Source organism: Scyliorhinus torazame, chromosome 5 (assembly GCF_047496885.1).
Source record: "Scyliorhinus torazame isolate Kashiwa2021f chromosome 5, sScyTor2.1, whole genome shotgun sequence".
Lineage (NCBI taxonomy): Eukaryota > Metazoa > Chordata > Chondrichthyes > Carcharhiniformes > Scyliorhinidae > Scyliorhinus > Scyliorhinus torazame.
This window is the reverse complement of record NC_092711.1, coordinates 83,460,845-83,480,680: the sequence shown is the minus strand read 5'-3', so window position 1 is coordinate 83,480,680 and position 19,836 is coordinate 83,460,845. Positions and strand designations below refer to the sequence as shown.

Genomic DNA, 19,836 nt, shown 5'->3' with positions numbered 1-19,836 from the left:
CAGTGGAAGACACAAATAACATGCCAGTGACTGATGGAAATGAGGCTATGACAGGTGTGGACCTTGATAGGATTGTTATCACCAAGGAGGTAGTGATGGGCAAGCTAATGGGGCTAAAGGTAGACAAGTCTCCTGGCCCTGATGGAATGCATCCCAGAGTGCTAAAAGAGATGGCTAGGGAAATTGCAAATGCACTAGTGATAATTTACCAAAATTCACTGGACTCTGGGGTGGGCCCGGCGGATTGGAAATTAGCAAACGTGACACCACTGTTTAAAAAAGGAGGTAGGCAGTAAGTGGGTAAATATAGGCCAGTGACCTTAACTTCGGTAGTAGGGAAGATGCTGGAGTCTGTCATCAAGGAAGAAATAGCGAGGCATCTGGATGGAAATTGTCCCATTGGACAGACGCAGCATGGGTTCATAAAGGGCAGGTCGTGCCTAACTAATTTAGTGGAATTTTTTGAGGACATTAACAGTGCAGTAGATAACGGGGAGCCAATGGATGGGGTATATCTGGATTTCCAGAAAGCCTTTGACAAGGTGCCACACAAAAGGTTGTTGCATAAGATAAAGATGCATGGCATTAAGGGGAAAGTAGTAGCATGGATAGAGGATTGGTTAATTAATAGAAAGCAAAGAGTGGGGATTAATGGGTGTTTCTCTGGTTGGCAATCAGTAGCTAGTGGTGTCCCTCAGGGATCAGTGTTGGGCCCACAACTGTTCACAATTTACATAGATAATTTGGAGTTGGGGACCAAGGGCAATGTGTCCAAGTTTGCAGACGACACTAAGATAAGTGGTAAAGCAAAAAGTGCAGAGGATACTGGAAGTCTGCAGAGGGATTTGGATAGGCTAAGTGAATGGGCTAGGGTCTGGCAGATGGAATACAATGTTGACAAATGTGAAATGTGAGGTTATCCATTTTGGTAGGAATAACAGCAAAAGGGATTATTATTTAAATGATAAAATATTAAAACATGCTGCTGTGCAGAGAGACCTGGGTGTGCTAGTGCATGAGTCGCAGAAAGTTGGTTTTCAGGTGCAACCGGTGATTAAGAAGGCAAATGGAATTTTGTCCTTCATTGCTAGAGGGATGGAGTTTAAGACTAGGGCGGTTATGCTGCAATTGTATAAGGTGTTAGTGAGGCCACACCTGGAGTATTGTGTTCAGTTTTGGTCTCCTTACTTGAGAAAGGACGTACTGACACTGGAGGGTGTGCAGAGGAGATTCACTAGGTTAATCCCAGAGCTGAAGGGGTTGGATTATGAGGAGAGGTTGAGTAGACTGGGACTGTACTCGTTGGAATTTAGAAGGATGAGGGGGGATCTTATAGAAACATATAAGATTATGAAGGGAATAGATAGGATAGATGCGGGCAGGTTGTTTCCACTGGCGGGTGAAAGCAGAACTAGGGGGCATAGCCTCAAAATAAGGGGAAGTAGATTTAGGACTGAGTTTAGGAGGAACTTCTTCACCCAAAGGGTTGTGAATCTATGGAATTCCTTGCCCAGTGAAGCAGTAGAGGCTCCTTCATTAAATGTTTTTAAGATAAAGATAGATAGTTTTTTGAAGAATAAAGGGATTAAGGGTTATGGTGTTCGGGCCGGAAAGTGGAGCTGAGTCCACAAAAGATCAGCCATGATCTCATTGAATGGTGGAGCAGGCTCGAGGGGCCAGATGGCCTAATCCTGATTCTAGTTTTTATGTTCTTATGATCCCCTTCGCCCAAAGTGCTATATCTAACTGCTTCTTGAAAACATGCAATGAATTGTCCTCAACTATTTCCTGTGGTAACAAATTCCACTGACTCACCACTCTCTGGTTGAAGAAATCTCTGTCCTAAATGGTCTAGCCCGTATCCTCAGACTGCGAGCTCTGGTTCTGTACACTCCCACCATTGGGAAAATCTTTCCTGTATCTACCCTGTCAAGTCCTGTTAGAATATTATAGGTTTCTCTGAGATCCCCCATTCTTCTGAACTCCAGCGAATACAATCCTAACTGAATCAATCTCTCATACGTCAGTCCCACCATCCCAGGAATGAGTCCGGCAAACCTGCTCTGCACTTCCTCTGGAGCAAGAACATCCTTCCTTAGATAAGGAGACCAAAACTTCACACAATATTCCTGGTTCGGCTTTGCCAAGGCCCTGTATAGAACAAAGAACAATACAGCACAGGAACAGGTCCTTCGGCCCTCCAAGCCTGTACCAGTCACGTGTCCTATCTAGACCAACCGCCTATATCCTTCTATACCTTGTCTGTCTATGTGCCCATCCAGATAAGTCTTAAAGGTCGCTAACATAGCTGCCTCAACCACCTCACTTGGCAGAGCATTCCACTCCACCAGCACCCACTGTGTAAAAAAACTTCCCCCGCACATCTCCACTGAACCTTTCCCCCCTCACCTTGAACTTGTGCCCCCTTGTAATTGTCATTTCCGTACTGGGAAAAAGCCTCCAACTGTTCACCCTATCTGTACCCCTTAATAATTTTATAAACTTCTATCAGGTCGTCCCTCAGCCTTCGTCTCTCTCGGGAGAACAATCCCGTTTATTCAATCTCTCCTCATAGCTAATACCCTCCATACCAGGCAACATCCTGGTAAACCTTTTCTGTACTCTCTCCAAAGCCTTCACGTCCTTCTGGTAGTGCAGTGACCAGAATTGGAACACAGTATTCCAAATGTGGCCTAACCAACATTTTATGTAATTGTAACACAATTTTTGAGCTTTTATGCTTGATACCCCATATCTTCTTCACCACCATTTCCACCTGTGCTGCCACTTTTAAGTATCTGTGGACCTGCACGCCCAGATCTCTCTGTGTCTCGATGCTCCTGATGGTCGGAATCTCCACATCATGAGTGTTAAATGCTCTCAGTTCTGTCTATTATGAATCTTTGTTCCACCTTATCCAGTGCCTCTATTTCCTTTTTCAAAATGGAGATCACCGATGTTGTCAGTGTTCCCAGTGTAGTCTAACCCTGGTTCTAAACAAGTTGAACATTTCCTCCATGCTTTTCAATTCTATCCCTCTGGAATGGAACCCTAGATACGGCCCCACACTTTAACATGTGAAATTCTTAGAGAGGGTGCAGAGGACATTTACAATAATAATAATCTTTATTATTGTCACAAGTGGGCTTACATTAACACTACAATGAAGTTACTGTGAAACTCCCCTAGTCGCCACACTCCGGCGCCTGTTTGGTTACACCGAGGGCAAATTCAGAATCTCCAATTCACCTAACAAGCACATCTTAGGGACTTGTAGTAGGAAACTGGAGCACCTGGAGGAAACCCACGCAGACACGGGGAAAACGTGCAGTCTCCGCACAGACAGTGACCCAAACCAGGAATCGAATCTGCGGATCTGTGCTGTGAAGCAACAGTGCTAACCATTGTGCTAGAATGGCACCAGGGATAAGCGACTCCAGTTAGTTGGAGTGACTGGAGCAGTTTAACTTCTCTCCTGAGATCACAGCATCTGGAGGGTGGGGAATGGGGCCATTCAGCCCTTTGAGACCGTGTCGGCTCTCTGTGGAGGAAGTCAGTCTGCCCATTTCCCCGTTCTATCCCCAAATCCCTGTAGGTTTATTTCTCTCAGTGCCTGTCCAATTTCCGATTGAAATTCTTCCGTCGTCTCTGCATCTCCTACCCTCATAGGCAGTAGGTTCCAGGTTGTTACCACTCGCTTTACATGTACACAAGGCTGCTAGAGCACAGAGGAGTCTATTTGGCCCATTTTCCCCGTGCCAGCTCTTTGTACAGCGACCCATTTAATCCCAGAGTTCAACTATTTTCTTTTCTTTTTTGGAATATATTAAATGACAATCTAAAGAGGCTCGACCACCATTTACAGACTGTATTCCAAATCATAACAACTTGCTGTGTTTTACAACAAATAATTGTGCTTATGCTGTGTCTGGGGTTTCACAGAGTATTCAAACTGTGTCAACGCCATGGTTATTACACAAAATTAAGACTCAGTCTTCATCAATGATTCTGGTGAGGACACCGAGTGTAATGTATCCGAGTTTGCAGACAATTCAAACAAAAGTACATTTCTATAAAACCTCTCACTACCATTGGACCTCCTAAAGTGTTTTAAAGCCAATGGAGTACTTTTGAAACATATTCACTATTGTAATGTAGGAAGCTGTAAGTGCGCATGTGTAATCACATTTAGTTATAAAATTGTCATTTTCATAGTGTATTCACAAGGTCAAGCAAGCCCTTTTATACCTCTAGCATGTGGCTTCCTGCAGCCATTTCACCTTCTGTACCTTTTCTATATTAACTATGTATTGATTTCATAGCAAAAAAACAATAATTATATTCATGATTATTCAGTAGTGAACATTGATCATCATTAGTGAATTGGTGTATTAGGTAATTATATTGCAAAGACTAGATCTTTATTTTAAAAAATAAACGATCAACCAAAATATTTCCAGAAACTGCAGAGCTATCAGAATTTGTTTGAAAAAATAAATTACTCAATAATTTTGAGAAGTTACGAGATGTGGTGATAAGCCTGCATATAATATTACATGTACTCAGCAGTGTGACCTCCCACCAGTAGATGGTGTCAGGCATCAGTCAGGTGACATCCAGCTACCAGCAGAAGGTTGTAAAGTGTGCACAAGGCCAGTTGCACATAAGGGTAGTTCCAAGAGTGTCGAATCTAACTCTGTGATAACTTGGTCTGTATAGCATTCTGATCATTACCTTACCACGTGTACATTAATAAATCATCATTCTGGCTAAGTCACCAGCAATTCTGTAGTGTCATTGAAAGAATAGATCATAGAACACAACACTAAACATCATATTCTGCCAAGACTATGTGGGCTAGGCATTGGAGGAATGGTATTGTTACTGGGCGAGTAATCCAGAGACCCAGGTTAATGCTCTGGGGATCTGAGATCGAATCTGCCTGTGACACATGGTGAAATTGAATAACAGTATCAAAATAAAAGTCTGATGATAACATTCTTGATTGTTGTAAAAACTCATCTGGTTCACTAATGTCCTTCATCAAATCTGCTCTCCTTATGTGGCCTGGCCTACACGTGACCCCAGATCTACAGCAATGTTGTGGTTGATTTGGAAGTGCCCCTTGAAATAGCCTCACAAGACGCACAGTTCAAGGGCAATTGGAATGAGCAGTAAATGCTGGCCCAGCCAGTGACGCCCACCTCCCATGAATGAATAATTTTTAAGAAGACTTTTCAATTTGAAGACGAGTAAGAAACTCTCTGATTGGATTTGATTTATTGTCACGTGTACCGAGGTACAGTGAAAAGTATTGTTCTGTGTACAGTCCAGACAGATCGTTCCATACATGAAAAAACAAAGTGCGGATCTTGGCAGTTTGCTCAGTTCACAAAATAATTTAATGGCTTTGTAGGCACAGATTAATATTTTAATCACCATCCAAAACATACCTAATGGTAATGTTGCTCATATAGACAGACACAAACGATACTGTAACTGAATTCGAGGAAATAGCAGAGATTTAACTGAACCATCTTTTTGAACAATTCGGCCTTAATGACAGAGAAACAGGAAAAGCCACTCACGGAGATGAGGAAATCCAGGCTCAGTGCGGATTTGCTGTCACCCCTCCTTTCTTGTACATGAACGGGATTGAGGCTGCAGAATGTTTCACAGCAAAACACAGAGGGGTCAAATATAAGCAACACCTAATTCTCAATTCTCTTCCATTTAATTATATTTGACTTTGTTCAAAAGCTGTCTGAGGTCAAACTGAACAAAGATTCATGGGATTTGTATTACCCAGTGAAACGCTTTCTTTTCTTGGTCAGTCATGTTTGCAATTTAATTCAATGGTGTATATTTCAGAGTTATTCAGGGTGAAGACTTGAGAGCTATTCAATTCAAAATGAAGTCATATATAACAAATAAATATACTGAGGTTCAACATTGAATAATGAGACAAATATTGAGTAAAATTGGTGGAAATCTTCTGTAGGAAGATAAGAATGATGCATTAATGATTGAACAGAGAGCATTATTCCGTTAGATTTTACTGAACAAATGCTGAAGTTTAATATAAGTTCTATATCTTCTGGCCTTACAAGTTGAGACATCTGTTTTAAAGGAACAGCTGTCTTCATATAATAAGTGACCTGGCCCCTCAGCTGAACCATTGAAAGCTGCAGCAAGACTGTGCAGTTGAATGTTGCACAGGGCCATTGGGTCCTGTGCTGCCAGCTGTTTCTGTAGCGTAGAAGTTATCACATTCACCTAACGTGCAAAAGGTGCTCCGAAAGCCAGTGATTCTGAACAAACCTGTTGGACTTTAACTTCTTACTGTGCCCATCCCAGCCCAACACCGACATCTCCACATCATAAATTAGAAGCATTTAATGCTTCTGCCAATTTCTAATCAGACTCGATGAACCGAATGGCCTCCTTCTGCACTGTCTGTTCTATGTCCTATATGTAGAAGAATTCAATGATGCAAAATCGTACTTTGAATGCGAGTCTTTGCAAGTAATTAAGTCTTCACAGGTCAAAACGGTGCACCAGGAAGCATACCCTATGCTCCTTTGACCCAATTCTTACTAAACTGTTCAAAATCTAACTTCCACAATCATAGAATTTACAGTGCAGAACAGACCATTCGGCACATCAAGTCTGCACTGGCCTTTGGAAAGAGCACCCTTCTCAAGCCCACACCTCCACCCTATCCCCATAACCCTGGCACCCCACTTAACCCTTTTGGCCACGAAGAGCAATTTAGCATGGCCACTCCACCAAACCTGCACATCTTTGGACTGTGGGAGAAAACCAGAGCACCCGGAGTAAACCCACGCAGACACGAGGAGAACGTGCAGACTCCGCACAGACAGTGACACAAGCTGGGAATCGAACCTGGGACAGTGGAGCTGTGAAACAACTGTGCTAACCCTGGTTTATTGGATTCAAATTCAAATACAAGTCATAATGAAGCATTTGCCGTGGTGGGGTTTGAACCTGCATTCTCCGAGAACTGTGCTGGGTCTCAGGATTACTCATCCAGTGACAATACCACTACACCATCACCTCCCCATTCAAGTGCTTTGCAGAGCTCGTCCGGGATATGAACACGGATCCACTCGCATTTTGGAAACCCCCCCAAGCGAAAATCATACCCCAGGGTTTCCATGGTGTCTCCATGGAGTCAGTGTCTTTGTCCGTTTCCTCTTTAGACAATCAAGTGAAGCTTGGTCCTCACACAGAACACGTGTATGGTTTCTCCCCTTAGTGAATAGTGTGGTGTTTTTTCAGGCTGTAACTGGTTAAAGCTCTTTCCACAGTCAGTTCACTGGAACACACTCACTCAGAGGCGTGTGTGTCTCGGTGCTTTTCCAGTCACACTGCTGTTTGAAATATTTTCCCACAAACAGAACAAACATTTTTCATTCCAGTTTATAGTCTGAGGATATTCCGGTCCACACCAACCGAGTGACACTGTCGGATCTTAATGTGATATTTGGTTTGTGTTTCCTGTCTGAAAATCCTCCCTCGTGCCCTGGAAAAGGAGTTTACAAAGGGCACACTGTCAGTACGGGATAGAATTTCAGAACAGACAATTCCAGTTTCTGCGGAACATTTCTTTTCTCTCTTCTGTCCCCAAAGCTGTAAATCCCCGTCCCACACACTCTCCCTCCTCCCTGGGGCTGAAATCCAAATAAAGTATTAGATCATTATTTCTGTATCCTTTTACCAAAGTTAAAAAGTCACTTCATTCATGACTTGTGACAGACATTAATCTGAATGACCCTGACTGAGCAGACAGAATAACAGATATGAACCTTGTGTCCAGAACTGACTGTGTGGAGATTTGATGAGCAATCACGAAGGTTGTTTCTCCAAATCTTCCAGGGTTTCCTTCGTTCTTCCTCTCCCTCTCGAAGTAAGTTATACCGGATATCAAACTCAGGCCAATTCTGATTCTCTTCCTGCTGACTAAATAACTTCAATCAAATATGGAGAAGACTGAATCCACTGTTCGGTCCCTGCTCCAACCTCCATTCCTGACATACCGACTCTACCCCTCTCCCTGGCAACAGTCTGAGACTTAGCCAGTCTCTTTGTAAACTTGGTTTCATACTGATACAATGAGCTTCTGACCTCATTCGACAATTCCATTACACACCTGGCTGCTCTCCCACATTCTGCCTCTGGAAACTTCAAGCGATCCAAAAGTCTGCTACCCATGTCTTAATTCACAGCAAGTTCCTTTCCCCTATGATCCCTGTGCTCCGAGACTTGCATTCACTCCCAGTCAATTCTCACCCTTGTTTTCAAACCCCTCCATGGCCTCGTCTCTCCCTGTGTCTGTCATCTCCTCCAGCCCCACAACCCCCTGAGATATCTGCACAGCTCTGATCCTGGACTCTTGCACACCCCCGATTCCAATAACTCCGCCATGGTTTTAAGTTCCCTCGGCCCCAAGCACTGAATTCTCTCCCGAAACCTCCCCGTTTCCACCTCACTCACCTCCTTTAAGACTCTCTTTAAAACTCACCTCTTTGACCAAGTTTTTGGTCACCTGCCCTAATATCTCCTTTTGTGTCTGGGTGTCTCACTTTGTTTTATAATGTTCCTGTGAGGTTGACTGGGATGGTTTATGATGTTAAAGGTGTTATATAAATAGAAGTTGTTGTTGTTGACTGTAACCCTGACCTCCTGTTTTACATCCCATTGGTTTCACAACAAACTCTATCTCTGATGTTTTGCCCCCTGCGGGTTTGCAGCCTCTATAAAGACGGCGGCCGTTAACTCAGGCCTGTCACCAGGAGCAGGCTGCAGCTGTCCCCCCGCTCGATGCAAACCCGGGCCCGGAAACTTCTTATTGGGGTTTGGAACCTCCACCGGGTTGCAGTGAAACCTCCCGGCCAAGTCCAGCATCGACACTGCGCATGCTCCAGCTCACAATGCCCAGGGAGTGATTGACGGCAGCTCTGGACCAATAGGAAGAGAGGGGTAGGCCTGGAGGACCGAGTGGTTGCAGCGGGCCCTCCAACCATTCGGAGTGAATGAGGGGCGGGGCTGAGCCCGGTCGCCCACGTGGTCTAGAGCATGCGTAGTGCTGATCACAGCTCAGGATTCATGCGAGCGGTGGAATTTTTCAGCCGGTCAAATCCCGGGCGGTGAGTCCTGCGGGAGGAATGAGGCCGGAGGCCGGTGGGTGGGTCGGGAGACCTCATAACCACTCCGTGTAGGCCCCACACTCCAAACACGAAGCTCGGATCCGGCAGTTCAACCGGTGAACGTTGCTCGGGCTTTTCCCTGAGACAGGCCCGGGTGGGCGAAGAGAGCCCCGGCTTTGCTCCGCCTCCCATTCACTCTGATTAGCTGGAGGACTAGAAGCTCTTGATCGGTCACCCAGACCCGCCTCCTCTTCCTATTGGTCCGAACCCGCTTTCAATCAGTTCCCGGGCATTGTGAGCTGGAGCAAACCCTTCCCAATCATTATGTGGAGATGCCGGCGTTGGACTGGGGTGAGCACAGAGTCTTACAACACCAGGTTAAAGTCCAACAGGTTTGTTTCGATGTCACTAGCTTTCGGAGCGCTGCTCCCTCCTCATGTGAAGGAGCTGTCATTGTCAGCTCCCTGGTTTGCAGCTGCGGGGCTTCTCCCTCCCTCCTAGGAACAGGCCCAGGTTAACGGGCACCATCCTGCTTCAGACACTGGAGGATGGTTCACATCAGAGGATGGGGGAGGGAGGATAATAAATAAGAGCTTACACTTGCATTCAAATCAATGAGGACTCTGGTCTCTGGCAAGGAAGGAAACCCTGGCAGGTGGGCGGGGAGGATTCACAAACACCCGCTGGAGGCCCCAAATCCTCAATAAGATCCATTGATTTTATTGTCAGTCTGCAGACAGGAGCTGGAGAACTGCACCCAGGCAGAGGAGAGGGAGGGAGAAAACTGGGAGTGGAGGAAAGAAATGGGAGTGCTGATGGTGAGATGGGTTTGGATTTAAGCCAAGGGAGGAGGGAGAGTGTGTGGGACCGGGATTTCCAGCTTTGGGGGAACAAGAGAGAAAAAAATGTTCCAGAGAAACTAGAATTGCCTGTTCAGAATTTCTATCCTGGACTGACAGTGATGGTTTTTGTAAACTCCTTTTACAGGGGGTTAGAATTGGAGAATTTGCACACAAACTGAACCCAACAGAAAGGTTTGGCTCTTTGCAAATTCTATACTGCATTGGCAGTGATGACTTTTGTAACATGAGATATTACAGCTCTCAGGAAAGATTAAATGGAGAGGGGCGATGTGAAATAGTGACCATCAATAAACAACAAGTCATAAATACAAGATAGTTATGAATAAATCCAAGGGGACAATACAGACAAAATTATTTAATTATTTTCAGAATGCGCAACTCATTACCATGCAAAGGAGTTGAGGAAAGTGCTGAGATGTTTTCAAAAGGAAACGGGACAAGCACATGAGAGAAAATGGAATCGAAAATCAGCTGAAAGGCTGAGATGTGATAGGTGGGACAGTCGGAGATGTGTGCCGAGTATGGACAGCAGCAGAATCTGTGACAAAATGGCCTGCTTGTGTCTTATATATTCACAGGAATTGAATGTAATCTCCTTTTACAGAATATTTGCAGATGCAAACATCATGTTGAGATCTGACAGAGTCACTTGATACATCAGGATCGGCCTTTCAACGTGGAAGGAAAAATGTTTGTCTGTTTTGTCTTTTGGAAAATATTTCAAAAATCACTGTGATTGGAAAAGCACCGAGACACAGACATCTAAGTAATTTTCCACAGGTAGCTGGAACTGAGCTTTAACCAATCACACAGGATGAAATTAAATTGCAGCATTTCCATCAGGGAGACACCGTACTCCGGCTTCAACTGATGATCCAAGTTGGAGAGACATAAGGACATTCGCACCAAAGGAATCAAGAAGCAGCAAAAGGACATTCAGCCCCGTGAGCCTGTTCCGCCATTTAATAACATCACGGCTGATCTGATAGTGACTTCAAATCTGCATCCCACTTACACCTGATAACTTGTCGATAACCATGGAGAAACCGTGGAAATGTGGGGACTGTGCGATGGGATTCAATTACCCGTCTGAATTGGAAACTCATCAACGTATTCACACTGGGGAAAGGCCGTTTACCTGCTCTGTGTGTGGGAAGGGATTCACTCGGTCATCATACCTCCTGACACACCAACTTGTTCATACTGATCAGAGACCGTTTAAATGTGCTGACTGTGGAAAGAGCTTTAAACGCAGAAAGGATTTACTGACACATCAACACACTCACAATGGGGAGAGGCGATTCGCCTGCTCCGTGTGTGGGAAGGGATTCACTCTGTCATCCCACCTCCTGACACACCAACTTGTTCATACTGATCAGAGACCTTTTAAATGTGCTGACTGTGGAAAGAGCTTTAAAAGCAGAAAGGATTTACTGGTACATCAACGCACTCACACTGGGGAGAGGCCGTTCAACTGCTCGGTGTGTGGGAAGGGATTCACTCGGTCATCAAACCTCCTGACACACCAACTTGTTCACACTGATCAGAGACCGTTTAAATGTGCTGACTGTGAGAAGAGCTTTAAAAGCAGAAATAATTTACTGTTACATCAACGCACTCACACCGGGGAGAGGCCATTCACCTGTTTGGAATGTGGGAAGGGATTTAATGCTTCGTCAAACCTCCGGGCTCACCATCAGGTTCACTCTGACCAGAGACCTTTTAAATGTGCTGACTGCGGAAAGAGCTTTAAAAGCAGAAAGGATTTACTGATACATCAACACACTCACACTGGGGAGAGGCCATTCACCTGTTTGGAATGTGGGAAGGGATTTAATGCTTCGTCAAATCTCCGTGCTCACCATCAGGTTCACTCTGACCAGAGACCTTTTAAATGTGCTGACTGTGAGAAGAGCTTTAAAAGCAGAAATGATTTACTGACACATCAACGCACACATACTGGGGAGAGGCCATTCACCTGCTCCGTGTGTGGGAAGGGATTCACTCGATCATTCCACCTCCTGAGACACCAACTTGTTCATACTGATCAGAGACATTTTAAATGTGCTGACTGTGAGAAGAGCTTTAAAAGCAGAAATGATTTACTGACACATCAACGCACTCACACTGGGGAGAGGCCGTTCACCTGCTCCGTGTGTGGGGAGGGATTCACTCGATTATCATTCCTCCTGAGCCACCAACTCCTTCATACTGATCAGAGACCTTTTAAATGTTCTGACTGTGAGAAGAGCTTTAAAAGGAAAAGCAATTTGCTGAAACACCAACGCACTCACACTGGGGAAAGAGGCCATTCATCTGCTCAGTGTGTGAGAAGAGATTCACATGTTCATCCCAGCTTCTGCAACACCAGCGAGTTCACACTGGACAGAGACCGTACACTTGACCCATGTGTGACAAGAAATTCACTCGATCATCCCACCTGACGAGACACCAACTTGTTCACACTGATCAGAGACCTTTTAACTGTTCTGACTGTAAAAAGAGATTTAAAAGAAAATGAAGTCTGCGGAAACACCAGCGAGTTCACACTGAAACAGAATCATAGCATTTACAGTGCAGAAGGAGGGCATTCGGCCCATCGAGTGCACCGGCCCTTGCAAAGAGCACCTTACTTAAGCCCATACCTCCAACCTAACCCATAACCCCACCTCACCTTTTTGGACACTGAGGGTAATTTAGCATTGCCAATCCACCTAATCTGCACATCTTTGGACTGTGGGAGGAAACCGGAGCACCCGGAGGAAACCCACGCAGACACTGGGGCAACGCGCAGACTCTGCACAGACAGTGACCCAAGCCGGGAATCAAACCTGGGACCCTGGAGCTGTGAGGCAACAGTGCTAACCACTGTGCTACTGTGTCGCCCACATGAGGGAGTGGCACTGGGGAGAGGCTGTTTAACTGTTCCGTGTGTGGAAGGAGATTCACTCAGTCAAACAACCTGCACAGACATCAGCAAGTTCACAGGCAACAGCGGGGTTTGGATTCAGCTGTTGTTGCTGCTGTTAGTCACATCCGGGACTGAATGATGCCTGGACGTCTGTTTCCAGTGGGGCTCCACAGTTTCCGGTACATATCAATGATTTAGACTTAAATGTATGCACCAGGATTACACAAAAGTTGCTGATGTGTTTTAGACGATGAGGGAGAAAACCATGGACTGGGTCAGGTGGACAGAAAAGTGGTGAATGGAAATTTAGATAATGAGGGGTTAGGAACACACTTCAGTTAACTCCTGATAAAAATAAAGTCACTTCAGGAAAATGGAAAAAGCTGATTGGTGGGGAAGCTTCAAATAATCCTTTTTTACAAAGAAAAAAAAATTCTGAATACCCAATTATTATTGTTTTTTTTCCAATTAAGGGGCAATTTAGCCTGGCCCATCCAGCTAACCTGCACTTCTTTGGGTTGTGGGGGTGAAACCCATGCAGACATGCGGAGAATGTGCAAACTCAACACCGACAGTGACCCAGGGCCGGGATTCAAACCCGGGTCCTCAGCGCTGTAGTCCCAGTGCTAACCACTGCTCCACGTGCTGCCCTAGCTACAAATAATTCGAATAACTTTATTGAACAGTTCTCAAATGGAAAGGCACTTGACCACATTAAAACTAAGGATCTGCAATCGATGTTTGATCTGGCAAATCATAGTTAGGGCAAGATTATAAACAGAGGGCATTCATTTAAAGTGATTAGAAAAAGAAACAATGCTGAACAAGGCTAGGAGAGTGGGCAAAGAAGTGGCAGATGGAATACAATGTGGAAAAGTGTGAGGTTATGCACTTTGGAAGGAGAAATAGAGGCATAGACTATTTTCTAAATGGGGAAATGCTGAGGAAATCACAAGCACAAAGGGACTTGGGAGTCCTTGTTCAAGATTCTCTTCAGGTTAATGTGCAATATCCCTTTCCATACCCCCAAACCTCTTAACGCAATGGCCAACGGTGGTTTTGCGATGGCCAACGGCTCAATCGCGAGTGCAAACAGCAGGAGAAAACATAGGACATCCCTGCCTAGTCCCACGGTGGAGAGAAAAGTATCTCGAGCTGATGTTTTTTGTGCAGACACTGGCCCCGGCTCCTTATACAGTAGCTTTACCCAGTCCACAAATCGGGGACCAATCCCAAACCGCTCCAGAACTGCTATCAAGTGTCCCCATTCTACTCGGTCAAACGCTTTCTCGGCGTTCAATGCCACAACCACCTCTGTTTCCTTCCCTTCCGCTGGTGCCATTACCACGTTCAATACCCTCTTAACGTTTGAAAAGAGCTGCCTCCCTCACACAAACCCCGTCTGATATTCACCTATCACCTGCCAGTACCTTGGCTAATACCTTTGCGTTCACATTTAAAAGTGATATGGGCCTAAACAACCCACACTCCGTCGGATCCTTATCTTTTGAAGCAACAGGGAAACCGATGCCTGCCCCAAGGTTTGTGGTATCACCCCCTTCCCTATCGCCTCCTCAAATATCTCCATCATCAGGGGTGCCAGCTTATCCTGCAGACACACCAGCGAGTTCACACTGGGGAGAAGCCATTCACCTGCTCTTAGTGTGGGAAGGGATTACATAGAAACATAGAAAATAGGAGCAGGAAGAGACCATTTGGCCCTTCGCGCCTGCTCTGCCATTCGTTATGATCATGGCTTATCATCCAACTTAATAGCTTAATCCCGATTTCCCCTCCATATCCTTTGATTCCCTTCGCTCTAAGTGCTATATCTAACTGTTTCCTGAAAACATACAATGTATTGGCCTCAACTATTTCCCGTGGTAACAAATTCCACAGGCTCACCACTCTCTGATGAAGAAATTACTCATCTCTGCCTAAATGGTCTACCCCGTATCCTCAGACTGCGCCCTCTGGTTCTGTACACTCCCACCATCGGGAAAATCTTTCCTGCATCTACCCTGTCAAGTCCTGTTAGAATATTATAGGTTTTTATGAGATTCCCCCATTCTTCTAAACTCCAGCGAATACAATGGTAACTGATTCAATCTCTCATACATCAGCCCCACCAACCCAGGAATCAGTCTGGTAAACCTGCTCTGCACTTCCTCGAGAGCAAGAACATCCTTCCTCAAGATAAGGAGACCAAAACTGCACACAATATTAAAGGTATGGCCTCGCCAAGGCCCTGTATAATGACAGCAAGATAATCCGCTCGCAATGAAGGCTCGCACATGATTTGCCTTCTTTACCGCCTGCTGTAGCTGCACGCTTTCCTTCAGTGACTGGTGTACCAGGATACCCAGGTGTCGTTGCACATTGCCCTCTCCTAATTTATGACAATTCAGATAGTAGCCTGCCTTCTCGTTTTGCTACCAAACTGGATAACCTCGCATTTCTCCAAATTATACTGATTCTGCCATTCATTTGCCCACTCACTCAACTTGTGCAAATCACACTGAAGGATCTCTGCAACCTCCTCACAGCTCAACCACCCAAGCAACTTGTGTCATCTGCAAATTTGGAGATGTTGCATTTTGTTCCTTCGTCTAAATCGTTAGGTGATGCAGTGGTTAGCACTGCAGTCTCACAGAGCTGAGGACCAGTGTTCAATCCTGACCCCAGGTCACTGTCCATGTGGAGACACGTTCTCCAAGTGTCTGCGTGGGTGTCACCCACATAACTCAAAGATGTTTACCTATATTTGCGCGATTCACTCTGTTATGCCGTCTGCAGTCACACCAGGGAGTTCATACTGGGGAGAGGCCGTTCACCTGCTCTCAATGTGCGAAGGGGTTTTGTAATTCATCGCACTTCCTGAGACACCAACGATTTCACAGCTGATTACAGGGATTGGATTCTGCTGTTATTATTTGTGTTCTCAATTACATCCAGGACTGCATTTTGTTCATTCTGTTGGTCAATAGGGATGGTCAGAGGGTTTCTTTCTGCTGGACTGGCTGGTCTCATGGCTTCGTCTCCAATGGTCTGATTCTCTCTGAGCCTTCTTGCAAATATCTGGTTTCACATTTCACAAGGATCAAAGATTGAAAAGATGTTTGGAGGTTATAAGATGTTTCATTACCATTTCTGTTTGGAAACCCCCAAAATCATGCCACATTGCCATGAAGATGGGCTGTTCTGGTTACATGGTTCTTTTGTTTAATTTATCTTGGTGCTTCTCACAGAAGAAAATGATTAGGGTATGAGGGGCAAGTTGTCTGAGATGCACTGGGAAACTACATTAAATAGTATGGTGGGAGACAGGCAATCACTAATATTTATGGAATTATTACAGATTTAGACGGGGATCGGTTTGCTCACTTGGCTGGATGGCTGGTTCGTGCTGAGTGACACCAACGGCACAGGTTAAATTCCCATACCGGCTGAGGTTAGCCATGGTCTGTGTCAGTATTTATACTCCACATGATCCTCCACCCCCCCCCACCCCCCCACCCCCCCCAATCAGCATCTCCTTCTATTCCTTTCTCCCTCATGTATGTATCTAGCTTCACAATGGATTCATGCTGTTCATTTCAACCACTCGCTGTGGTCGTGAGTTCCTCATTCTCACCACTCACTGGGTAAAGAGGTTTCTGTTGAAATACCTATTGGATTATTGAATCCCTTCATAATCTTAAAGATTCCATCAGGTCACCCATCAGTCTTCTCTTTTCCAGAAAAAAGCAGCCCCAGCCTTTCCTGAGTGTTAAATGCTCTCAGTTCTGTATATTATGAATCTGTTGCACCGTATCCAGTGCCTCTATTTCCTTTTTCTAAATGGGGATCATCAATGTTGACAGTGCTCCCAGTGTAGTTGAACCATCGTTTTAAACAAGTTGAACATCTCCTCCATACTTTTCAATTCTATCCCTCTGGAATGGAACCCTATATATGGGCTCCACACTTTAGGAAAGATGTGAAGTTCTTAGAGACGGTGTCGAGGACATTTACAAGAATGACACCAGAGATGAGGGACTCCAGTTAGTTGGAGTGACTGGAGCAGCTGAATTTCTCTCCTGAGATCACAGCATCTGGAGGGTGGGGAATGGGGCCATTCAGCCCTTTGGGACCCTGTCGGCTCCCTGTGGAGGAAGCCAGTCTGTCCATTGCCCCGTTCTTTCCCCGAATCCCTGTGGGTTTATTTCTCTCAGTGCCTGTCTAATTTCCTATTGAAATCCTTCCGTCATCTCTGCATCTCCTACCTCATAGGCAGTAGGTTCCAGGTTGTTACCACTCCCTTAACATGTACACAAGGCTGCTAGAGCACAGAGGAGTCTATTTGGCCCATTTTTCCCGTGCCAGCTCTTTGTACAGCGACCCATTTAATCCCAGAGTTCGGCTATTTTGGACGTTACAGTCCAATGAGATTCCAGCACCATTTATAGACAGTACATTCCAAATCACAACAACTCGCTGTGTTTTACAACAAATAATTGTGTATATGGTGTATCTGGAGGTTCACAGAGTATTCAAAATGGTGTCATTGACGTGGTTATTGCATAAAATTAAGACTTTATCAATAAATTGGTGAGGACACCAAGTGTAATATATCCTCATTTGCAGACAATTAGAACAAATGTACATTTCTATAAAACCTCTCACTACCACTGGACCTCCTAAAGTGTTTTAAAGCCAATGGCGTACTTTTGAAACATATTCACTGCTGTAATGTAGGAAGCTGTAAGTACGCATGTGTAATCACATTTAGTTTTAAAATTGTTATTTTCATTGTAAAAAAAAATTTAGAGTACCCAATTCATTTTTTCGCATTAAGGAACAATTTAGCGTGGCCAATCCACCTACCCTGCACATCTTTGGGTTGTGGGGGTGAAATCAACAAAACCATGGGAAGAATGTGCAAACTCCACACGGCAGTGACCCAGGGTCAGGAGCGAACCTAGAACATCTGCGCCATGAGGCAGCAGTGCTAACCATTGCGCAGCTTTGCTGCCCGTAAATTGTTATTTTCATCGTGTACTCACTGGCCTTAGTAATAAGGTCAAGGAAGCCCTTTTATACCTCTAACATGTGCCTTTCTGCAGCCATTTCGCCTTCTGTACTTTTTCTATATTAACTATGTATTGATTTCATCGCAAAAAAACAATAATTAAATTCAAGTTTATTCAATAGTGACTATTGATTATGATTAGTGAATTGGTGTATTAGGTAATTATATTGCAAAGACTAGATCTTTATTTTAAAAAATAACACGATCAACCAAAATGTTTCCAGAAACTGCAGAGCTATCAGAATTTGTTTGAAAAAATAAATTACTCGATAAATTTGAGAAGTTATGAGATGTGGTGATAAGCCTGTATATAATATTACATGTACTCAGCAGTGTGACCTCCCACCAGTAGTTGGCGTCAGGCATCAGTCAAGTGACATCCGGCTACCAGCAGAAGGTTGTCAGGCATACACGAGGCCAGTCGCACAGCAGGGTAGTTCCAACAGAGTCTAATGTAACTCTGTGATAACTTAGTCTGTATAGCATTCTGATCATTACCTTACCACGTGTACATTAATAAATCATCATTCTGGCTAATTCACCAGCAGTTCTGTAGAATCATTGCAAGACAAGATCACAGAACACAACATGAGACACCATATTCTGTCAAGAATATGTGGGCTCGGCATTGGAGTAATGGTATTGTTACTGGGTGAATAATCCAGAGACCCAGGTTAATGCTCTGGGGATCTGGGATTGAATCTGCCTATGACAGATGCTGAAATTGATTAAAAGTCTTGAATTAAAAGTCTAATGATAACACTCTTGATTGTTGTGAAAACTCACTAATGTCCTTCAAGAAATCTGCTCTCCTTATGTGGCCTGGCCTACACGTGATTCCAGATCCACAGCAATGTTGTGGTTGACTTGAATGTGCCCTCTGAAATAGCCTCACAAGACACGCAGTTCAAGGCCCATTGGAATGAGCAGTAAATGCTGGCCCAGCCAGTGACGCCCACCTCCCATGAATGAATAATTTTTAAGAAGACTCGTTGTTCAATCTGAAGACTACTACGAAACTGTCTCTTTGATTGGATCGGTTTGTTGTCACGTGTACCGAGGTACAGTGAAAAGTATTGTTCTGTGTACAGTCCAAATAGATTGTTCCATACATGAAAAAACAAAGTGCGGATCTTGGCAGTTTGTTCAATTCACAAAAGAATTTAATGGCTTTGTAGATGTAGATTAATATTTTAATATTGTACAAAACATATCTACTTGTAATGTATGCTCATATAGACAGACACAAACGATACTGTAACTGAATTCGAGGAAATGACAGAGATTTAACTGAACCACATTTTTGAAAAATTCGGCCTTTAATGATAAACAGGAAAATCCACTCAGGGAGATGAGGAAATCCAGGCTCAGTGCGGATTTGCTGTCAGCCCTCCTTTCTTATACATGAACGGGATTTAGGCTGCAGAACGTTTCACACCAAAACACAGAGGGGTCAAATATAAGCAACTCATAATTCTCAATTCTCTTCCATTTAACTATATTTGACTTTGTTCAAACGCTGACTGTGGTCAAACTTAACAAAGATTCATGGGATTTCTGTTACCCAGTGAAACGCTTTCTTTTCTTGGTCAGTCATGTTTGCAATTCAATGGTGTATATTTCAGAGTTATTCAGGGTGAAGACTCGGGCTATTCAATTCAAAATGAAGTCATATATAACAAATAAATATACTGAGGTTCAACATTGAATAATGAAACAAAATATTGAGTAAAATTGGGGGAAATTTTCTGTAGGAAGATAAGAATGATGCATTAATGATTGAACAGAGAGCATTATTCCGTTAGATAGTTACTGAACAAA

At 44.3% G+C, this 19,836-nt stretch overlaps 2 protein-coding genes and 1 long non-coding RNA gene across 4 annotated transcripts in view; 2 read left to right on the top strand and 1 right to left on the bottom strand.

Moving 5' to 3' along the window:
- Positions 1-5,265: 5,265 nt before the first annotated feature.
- LOC140418692 (uncharacterized) lies at positions 5,266-9,285 on the bottom strand. 2 transcript variants are annotated; one of them, XR_011945240.1, is made up of 2 exons: positions 7,830-9,285; positions 5,266-7,546 (listed from the first exon to the last, which is right to left on the bottom strand). It is a non-coding gene; the product is annotated as an uncharacterized lncRNA (long non-coding RNA). The 2 variants fall into 2 exon arrangements; XR_011945239.1 differs by having other exon boundaries at positions 8,546-9,285.
- Positions 9,111-18,134, top strand: LOC140418676 (uncharacterized). The gene is made up of 2 exons (XM_072502225.1): positions 9,111-9,170; positions 10,638-18,134. The coding sequence occupies exon 2, from the start codon at positions 11,071-11,073 to the stop codon at positions 12,475-12,477; it is 1,407 nt and encodes a 468-aa protein (XP_072358326.1). The 5' UTR covers positions 9,111-9,170; positions 10,638-11,070; the 3' UTR covers positions 12,478-18,134.
- The window catches only part of LOC140418685 (uncharacterized), a 207,869-nt gene continuing 197,246 nt past the window's right edge, over positions 9,214-19,836 (top strand). The window contains exon 1 of the transcript XR_011945234.1: positions 9,214-9,562. The gene's annotated coding sequence lies outside the window, so the exon portion shown is untranslated. The remainder of the gene's footprint in view (positions 9,563-19,836) is intronic.